At 37.1% G+C, this 9,917-nt stretch overlaps 1 protein-coding gene across 1 annotated transcript; it reads right to left on the bottom strand.

Moving 5' to 3' along the window:
* Positions 1 to 1,896: 1,896 nt before the first annotated feature.
* Positions 1,897 to 9,268, bottom strand: FAM221A (family with sequence similarity 221, member A; the record flags this gene model as incomplete). Its single annotated transcript, XM_009708281.1, has 7 exons — positions 1,897 to 1,959; positions 3,692 to 3,780; positions 4,431 to 4,541; positions 5,370 to 5,576; positions 7,737 to 7,927; positions 8,407 to 8,580; positions 9,146 to 9,268. Coding segments are annotated over 7 exons (958 nt in total), but the record flags the coding sequence as incomplete, so codon positions are not given.
* Positions 9,269 to 9,917: the final 649 nt, after the last annotated feature.

Here is a 9,917-nt window from a genome sequence, read left to right on the forward strand (position 1 = left end):
GAAATACACACATTTCTGGAACTGCATTCCCTAATGGTATAGCCACAGGGATAAAGACAAAAGTAGAATAAACTTCTGCTATTAAGCTTGTAATAATCTCTCTGAAGACTGAAACATTTTTTCTATATTTTTATTTACCTTTGTTTTTTACCAATGTTATTTACATTTGTTTGTTTCTTGTAATTCTGTGAAATGGGAGATCCCCATTTACTTACGAGACCAAGTGGAGGATCTGTAGAAATGATTGCTTTTTAGGACCAGAAGAGGGAGCTCAAATTAGTATTTTTATTTATTAAATTAAAGCAGTATGTAACAGTGTAGCATGTAAAGGAACCTTTAAGATTCATTAGACACTTTGATATATTATGCGTTTAAATTAAAATAAAAGAGTAACGTCTCTGGCATGGGTAGTAATGGCAGCACAGGTTAGAGTTAACGTAAATGGCCTTTTTTAATCTTTGAATTTGGGCAGTCGAGCCTTCCATTCCCTTCTCACTCAGATCCCAGCCGTCTCCACCAGTCACCGTAGGACCTGCATGCACTCCTAAGAACTCTCCTTCCCTCCCACAGCTGACAGCTGAGCCAAAAAGCAAGTTGTCCTGCACCAAATGCCTTCAACCTTAGCTCTTCTCCCCTGCCGATCAGGCACATGGAGGCATGAGGCACACAGAGGCATTCTCTCCGATGGGAAATCAGAGCTCTGTAAGCTTCTCCCAACTCTTGCTCTGAAGTCTCAGTACACACATATCACCCGAAAAGCCTTCAATCCAAAAGACATCTTCAAGTATTTTTAAGGACAAACTGGCTTATACCTCTGTTTTAAAAGGAGACTGACAAAGTTAGCTCAGGCTCTGCTTCTGCCTCCTAAACTGCAGCCTCTGCCAATTATTCTGTACTGAGTTCTTGCTGTGCTGCTTCACAGATTTAAAGCACCACATAAAGTTACCAAATTTTACATTTTCCAGTCCCCTACCTTTAACACAACGCATGCTGCCACAGCTGTGAATATGGACAGAGAATACAAAAGCACATCTCCCTTCTTGAGGGACTCAGTCTGTGTTGGATTAGACATGATGAAGGAGAATCTGTTGGATAACTTAAGTTTGTATCAAACACTATATAATTATTTGTTTACATGCAATAAATAATTTCCACTTAATGTTTTCGGAAATTGAGTGTAATAGAATCATTGTTATGGATAGTGCCAGACAAAGAGAGTCAGAAGAATGGTACCGCTACAGAAATCTGGGATAAAGTACACAAGCAGGATCCCTTCAAGTAGCTAGTAAATATGTGTGGAAATGGGTTTACAAGCGTACAGAATTTCACATGTAAAAAATATTTATATATTGGCAAGAACAGAGACTAGAGAGGCATGAGAGAAGAAGGGTATGTTTGAATTTTATATAAAGCCAATGAAAACAACAGAAAGAAAACAAAAAAAACAGTTTAAAGAAAATATTAAAATGTCACTATTAACAGAACAAATCCCACCAAGTAAAAATCCATGAACAAGATGAGTTCCAAGGACTCTACAAATAAAGAAAGTGCGTCATAAAAGTCTAAGAATAAGACATATATTTTCTTTGCCCTACTACAATGTAATACTTAAATACATGGTTATTCTCTCAGATCTTAAATTACAGATTCTGTAAATCTCTAAATATGATTTTCCATTCTCGAAGGAATATCTTATGTAGCAATTCTGGAGATTAGAAACACATTGATTAAAGTACCAATTTTATTACAAGATAATTAAAAATTAATTTCAGCAATAGAACAAAACAGCAGAATAAAGAAATGAAGAAATACAAGTATCCAGGTAGGTACAGCGAAAAATACTCTTCAATACAACGATCAACACTGTGCCATATAATAAATATTTCTTTATTGACCTCATGGTTTCTTTGATGGCACTGGACTTTTCTCTTTCCGTTTAGCAGCCTTTTCCTTTTTCAGCTGTAACAAAGAAAGACACCAATAGCGGTGCAAGCATTAATTTGCAAGTCGGTTAGCAACGCAGTATTAAATCTCTACAAATTTACCAGAGTGATATATGCAGTGGGGAGAGCTACAGATCATTATTAGCCCAACCTAGCATTTTTACATCACAGGACAAAGGAGCACTTTGATAGCTCTGCAGCTGCTCCCCTATCCAAACCAGGGCTGCCTTTATCTCTGATAATGGCAATCTAAGTATTTATGTATCCCTCAAGGCCAACGTGCCTCACAAATGTTCATGGGTTTATCTTTATGTCAACAAAAGCTAAAGAAGTTTTATTACAGATGTGTAACAGACATAGTTAAACTAACCAGCACGCACAAAATCACACAAGAAGTTTGTTGCTGAGGTAGATGCTAAACCTTCACCTCAGTGTCTCCTCACTGACCCACAAGGTCATGTCTTCCTCTCATAAGGTATTTTCTACACAGTAGGCTCTTACAGCATGGTATGAATTACCAACACATATACATTTAACTCTGCCATTTTGTAGGAAGACTATTAATCCAAACAAATATATCTGTTGTTTTTAGAAGCAACAGCTGTTCTCAAGTATCGTTACATTAGTGAATGAAATTCTATTTAGAGCAATTATATAAAAGGAATACACGGACTTTTGCATCTCATCTAACATAAGATATGTCACTATCAAAAATGCAAGAAGAAATAAAACAATATTTTAACATGCTTTTTTTCCCCATAAAATAGTGTCAAAAGGAATCAAGGCCCCAGTCCTGATTTGGATGTCTACAAATGAACTCACTGCTAAGCAATCCTGTTGTCGGTCTAGACAGGAAGTAATTTAAAAACATTTTTCCATATCTGGAGGCTTGAGGTTTGTATCTGAAATTCCTACTACCTTTCGCAAAGAAAATACAATTTTAGAGGGGGAAAAGAAACGTAGCAATTTGGATTTAATAGTAACATGTTTTCTCCTATAAACTGATACTGTATTTGTAACATCTTACCATATTTTGTGATGATTTCCAAAATAAAGAAAATTATTTAAAATGTCACAAAGCTAGACCAGCTTTCTCATTAACAAACACCTTGTTGCAAGCAGCAAGTGTAACAGCAGTTGAGATTTTAAAAGTTAATTATGCAACACTGCCTTACAAAAGAATTCATAAACAGCCAAGACATACTTCCAGCTGAGATGGTGGAGCTAAGGAGCTAAAGTGGGGAAAGAGTAGGAATTTAAGCATCTAAGGAACCTACACCACAAAGCATTTAAATTTAAGACAGTCAGTGGGGTGGAGGAGGCACCTCTAAGGGGGTGATTCAGATCATCTAAGAAAGACACCCAGACTTAGCCCAACTACACAGACATTTGTAAGGAAAAGAAGATCATGAAGTTTTATAAATGAGGTAGCAAACACACATTCATAAATGTCTCAGGAGACTTTCTGTGAGTCTGCTTTGCTGTTTCTTTTTGTCACATAGTAAAATATTTTGGTTTTCCGTAATGGAGAGTTACCTCAATAAAAATCTACCCAATTAAGGTAAATACCATCCCAGACATGACTGACCTCTGAAATCCTGCAATAGAACTTTAAGAAGCCAGTGTTTTCTCAGGAAGAGAACAAATGATATAATGCATTTATATGCCACTTAAGTCATACATTTATCTTTTTTAGGCATCCTCTTGTGAAAATATATTTAAATTAAGCAATAAGTGTAGTAACTTGCCCGTTCTTGATAACGTTTTTCAAAGTAGGCCATGTCATCACCTTCTGAATGCTTTCCATGAGAAACTTGCCTTGTGGCACGAGAACCAGCTGAAAAGAAAAAAAAAAAACAACAAAACTTTTTCATTAACAATACTTGCTATTCCCTTAGTTACATTTTACATTTGGCAAAAAACATTTAAAATGAGAACTCAACTTTATAGCCAAGTAACAAACCCCAGCAACTGGGACCAAAGAGTAACCTCTTTAGTCTAGGATAGCAGCTATTATAAATAGTCTTGGAGGAGTTCAACAGTCATATTAATTGCTAAATTCTTATACTAAATAGAGGACAACAAATAAGCATAACTGATCCATAATTCCATGCAGAAAAGACCTTCTGGCAGAAGGCAGTTTCACAGGATTGTGCTGAATTTGTACAATCCATTCAGATATGATGAGTTTCTAGTAGGAATCAAAAATTTAAAAAACTGATCCAATGAGTAAGTGACACCATTAATGGGGAAGATACCAAATGCTAGAAAAAAATCATTGAAGTTAAAAAGCAGTAACAGAACAGTTATTCTAAGCACTTCAAGTACATGAATGTTGTACTAACTTTCCACATAACAAGGCTTCAATATTCATTTTAATTTTTTACTTGGATTTCAGCCCTAAGCATTCTTCAACTCATAAATAAAACCAATTAATTTTATATTAAATACTTTTTCTAAAACATTATTATCCTACTAATATAGCACCTGCTATCTGTGAGATGGTTTGAGCAGAACTAGAAGGTCCTCGAAATGCTTTTAGAAATGGATGATCCATGCTGGTAACAGAGGATTCTAAAAGTTCAGCAGAAGGAGCCCCTGTTAGAAAATACGTTGAATGAAAACAAAAATTAATTTCATGAGCTGTATTAAGAACATACACGATGAGGTCAAAACAAGGCTACAGATTCATATCTACAACACGCACTGCAGAGCCCATAAACTCAAGTTAACAAAAGCATTACAGAGGATAGCTTCAAAAGAAATTAAAAACTTTGTTTCTTTAATTACTAGGGCTATGCTACAGTTTCTAAACTTCAGACAAATCCAAGAAACCAGATCAGAATTTTAAAAAGAAATAATGAGTACAAAGCAATAATAAATAAAACAGTAATGGACAAAATGTGTCCATTACCAAATGACACAAAATCACAGAGCAGCAGGGGTATCAAGGCCAACATGCCTGTCAAAAATAAAGTTCTACAAATGACCTCTTTTTTTTAATGCTGAACAGCTACTAACCTTGGAGTTTGAAAAAAAAAAAAATTGCTTTAACTGTATAACCGAGAAATACCTGGGCAGCATTAGGATAAAGGATTAGCATAAATATAACATGAAAGTACTAAGAGAAAAACAGAAGTTACAGAGTTCTTTCTAACAGATATACTCCCCTTCAACCAGAAGCTACTGGGCTGAACACCAGAACTGTTGACAAAATGGTTTTTTATGAATTCACTACAGGAAGTTGGACAAGACAGTCACGGTGATCTCTTCACACCTAAGGACTGCTGGGAAAAAAAAATTTCTTAAATCCTAATCCTATCGATCCAGTTTGTCTTCGAACTTTGAAAATGCGTGTTAAATCACTACTTTTCAAAACTACTTAGTTAAAGAATTAAAATTTCATCTCAGGTCAGCTGCACTTACCTATTCCACTGTCATCGAGCCTCATGTAGCCTTCTGCTACTGAACTAAAACCAGTCAGTCCTCCCATAGCAGCATAAGGAACATCCTGCCCCACAGGCTTTCCTTGGGCCAAGCACTCACTTTTAGTTTCCACAACTGTTTCGTGAGCGTATGTCGGCTGACCACACGCACAGGTAAAGCAACTATGAAAGCCAGAACACTTGGAACCTAATTAACAAATAAATAAATGTAATGAGTGAGGTGGTAATGGAATTTATACTTTGTTTGCAGATAAAACAGTGTTTCCCTAAACTGATCTTGTCAAAAACTAGAGTTCCTTCACTGTAAAAGCATCCAGGTATATGAAAATGTTGTATAAAACAGGAGAAAAGATGAATGTGGGGATCAGGTCATAGGGGTCGTCCAGTCTCAGGCTCTCATTCAGTCAAGTTTTGAGTACCTCCAAGCATAGATTCCACCCCTCTGAGCAGCCTGGACCTATGCTGGTCTTCCTTTGGAGCAGACATTTCTTTCCTAATATCTAACTGGATTTCCTATGTTGCAACTCTTGTCCATTGCCATTAGTGACACCCTTCTCTATCCCTTCCCCGACAAAAAACAGAAAGAAAAAAAATTCTGTCACTGGGTAAAGATGACAACTTGCCAGCATTTTGGCAGTATTTTCTCCAAAGGTGTACAGCATGTGTCAATGCTGCATGGCCAGAAAACTTAAAATCACAACTTATGATATGAATCGCAAGTTAAATGCCTTCTACATTTAGCAAAATTATCTCAATAGTAAACAGAGGCTGTAGCAACAGCAAAATGGGTTCTGCTAAGAGTACCATTAGACTGACTTTCAGGGTTTTTTTCAGCTTATATAGCCACAGGACGTAACTGAAATAGTTATAGAAATGACATGACATTCAGAAACACAGAGCGAAGTGAAGTGATGTATCTGCCTTAGCTACAGCTGTCATCAAAGCCCTGCTGGAACAATGATGTGAACAAGAAACTCAGGAACTGATTTTGCAAATGTTGCATTATACAAATTACCCTGCTTCCAACTCCCAGTTACAGTTCATTTTGCAGAGGACCAAGAAAGATATTTTTTTTTTTTTTAAGGCTTGTGTAGTATGTTCAAGGATCACATTCTTAGAAACGTTAAAGGCTTTTTCATATCATTTTGGGCACTCCTCAGTAATAGAGCTCTTACTCTGCGTTTGAATGCAGAATAAAGTATATACAATATACGAAGTGCAACATCAGTATTTTTTCAATTATAATTTATCTATCACATCAGATTTATACAACATTGGGCTAGACAAATGCCAGTACATTAAAACCACACACGTCCAAAATAGAGGCAACTCTTGGCACTTCTCTGTGTAATCTGTGAAGCCCTCAGAAGTGTCAGGTATTTTTGAGAAACACTAGAAAAAGTGCATAATGTAAACGATTATTAAAAACACTGTGTTCTAAGGATTTGGTCTGAATCATCCAATTGCATGTTTAAGACTTTCAGGCTACTTAGAGTAAATTCTTGAAAGGCTGTCATATAAATATTTTATGTTTTGTTCTGTGGGATATGATTCTCATCCAGCAAAAGCTGTTCATTATTTTTCCTGTACAAATTAGACAGACTTCCTGAAATAAATTTACTAACAGCATGGTACTTTAGCAAAAAAAATCTTCAGCTTACGTAATTTGAGATTTCAAACTAAAACATCTTTATGCATTATTTATTTTCTATGGTTAATAATTACTGCTGGTTTGTTACGATAACCTCGAACAATTGAAGCAAAAAGCGTCCTTTTATTGCCTTCTCAAACCTTCTGCTTGAAACTCCATTCCCATTTGCATTTCTGGACCCGCAATCTGTATGCTCGGGAACCGCTTTGTTAGAGTGCTAACAATAGCGCGATTTGGGAACAGAGCTCTACTTCCTATGGAGTTGAGAAAAGATATAAAAATACATTAAAGTTATATTCAACCAGGCAGTAGAGAATGGAGGTCAACACTTCTCTCTCTCAAACTACCAAGTTCAAGTAGGAAAGTCATGTGCATGCAGCAGTGGAAGTGACAAACTGCAAATGGGGTGCTTTCATACTGCCTAACTTTAGGGGCTGCCTCCATATGTACCTAACCAGATCATTCAGAAACTTAGCTCCTTCACAGGACTTGAAGAAGCTAAAGATGTTGTTCTAAACCCTCCTCTGCAAAAAGTGATGTCTTCCTTCCCATTTCCCATCCTCCTGCAAGAACCAAAATACACATCAGTAACAAGTGCAGCACATACCTAATGCTCTGGACAGAATACAGATCCCAAACATGCTGTTCCTGTTAGGTTCCCTAGCAAAGATTGCTTCAAGCCCATCAGTAACTTACAAGAGGTACATGAAAATCCAGGTGCTGCACTGTGCTGATCAGCAAAGTGTTTGCATCTACAGCGGATGGGCTGTGTGCCATTTACAGGGACATAGTGATACGACTGGCACGGACAACGGCTCGCTCTACAAGGCACACAAATAGGATGCTCTTTGGGAATCACTTCATAGTCCGTTTTGTGTTGTTTATACCTAAAACAGGCAAAAATAATAACTTTTAAAACTTTGTGAGCTTTATCAGAAAACTAACTGAAAGGCTTATGATTTATCTCACAAGTTCTGTTTTGAAGTATCTTTATATTAATTATTCGTTAATTTTCAGTTATATGCATAGAATCAGGTGCTTTTACATCCATTCATTACATAAATATCACAGATCCTTATGTTTCATTTTGACAGCACTATCAGAATCAATCTGATCTACAATAACTTGTGCCTCAAAGCTGAATTTACCAAAGACTACAAAATCATTTTGGTCTCAAAAAAATGTATTGAGATTTAGATTTAAGAACAGTTCTTATGACTTAAAACTTGATTTTCTCAACCCTTAGCCCTTAAATTAACTTCCCTATACTGTACTATCTATAATGTGTCTGGAAACATTTTACATTTTCCTGATTTAAAAAAAATACGACAGTGAAAAAAAAAAAGAAAAAAGAAAAAATACCTACCGGTGAGTACAAAAGCACCGCGTCTCTGGACCTACAAGCTTACAGTCCATGCCAGTTGGTGATCTCCAGCTCACATACAACCTGTTCTGTAACCGAATTGGTAATACTTTTCTTTTGTACTCCTCATATTCCTCAGGGGTAAAGAGCTTTCCTCCATCATCATCACCCACAATTCTGTAAGTGTGTCATAAAAAAAAAATAAGAAAACGAAGACAATAAAAGTAGGTTTCTCAAGATATTTTTTCAATGTATAACAACAATCTGCTGTAAATGAAAAAAAAAAACTTTGTATCTTTCATAATACTGTTCTAGTGACATATGTTCAACAGAACTATAGCTGATCTTTAGAGAAATTTTGTGAATAATACTTTTTTAAAAAAATTGCTCTGATGAACTCAAAACCAGCATTGTAAGAGAAAAAGAAAAAATTAATAAAGCAAACTACTAAGCTCCTCTTCACATAGCAGAAAAAGCAGTGGGCACCAAGGGTTGTGTAACCAGCAGCTCTGCCTCAGACTTCTTGAATGACCTCTGACAAGTCACTTCACCCATCTACACCTAACCGTCCTGCAGACTTGCATCAGGGTATCTAATATTAGTCTAGTCCGAGTAAGATTATTCAACTGCAAGTAGGTAACCATGCTGCCATCCAAGTAACAAACGATACATCCAAGCTGTCTTCTAATTTGCAAGAAGACTATGCTCGTTTCTGTACATTGATAGCAGCTGTATCCCACACCTCGGAGAGGCCCATTTATTTAAGCTATCACTACGTTCAAATTCAAGGTCACTGAATAGCTGGAAGTCCGAACAGCATCCAAATTCTACATTTATGGAGACAATTGAAGACAGTAAGTAAAATCTGTAAAATACAATTTAAACTTAATTACAGCACTTAACTATGCTGAAGGTTAGTTTATTAATGACTGCAAATATTTCAGTTATTATTTGTTGGGTGTGCTAAAACATACTGAATAAGTGATTCTTTGTCAAATATTCTGTGGATTTGTGCATTGCCAGTACTGTACAGCACCAGAATAACCTGTCAACACATCGCTGTCGTTTGCACGTCAATCCAGCTGACACCCACCGAATCACTGCGTAACTACTTATGTAAGAAACACCCCTCTGCCCACTTCTGGCGTTTTACCCAAGGTTTTCCTAAGCTAAATTAAGACCACGTTTCAGTATAACGACTGAGTTTGTGTTTATTTTTGCTGAAGACCAACTCTTCAAGAGGAGCGCTGACGAGATTAGCAAAGACACGCAGGAGTATAAGGGCACGCGTTTATAAATTGCAAAACTTAATCCATGACGCACGCAAGCCCGTGTTCCCTGGAGGAGCAGCACAGCCGGCAGACCCCCCTCACACCGCAGACACACGGCCGGGGGGCAGGCACGCAGGCCTGGGCGGGAGAAAGGACGGGGGACCTCACTTCGCCGTCAGTCAACACGTACAACGTGCCCTCACACCTGCGAGGCTCCTGTCCCTAAGGCCTGGCTCTTCACCG

The sequence above is a fragment of the Cariama cristata genome, unplaced genomic scaffold (genome assembly GCF_000690535.1).
Source record: "Cariama cristata isolate BGI_N322 unplaced genomic scaffold, ASM69053v1 scaffold38500, whole genome shotgun sequence".
NCBI classification, from domain to species: Eukaryota; Metazoa; Chordata; class Aves; order Cariamiformes; family Cariamidae; genus Cariama; species Cariama cristata.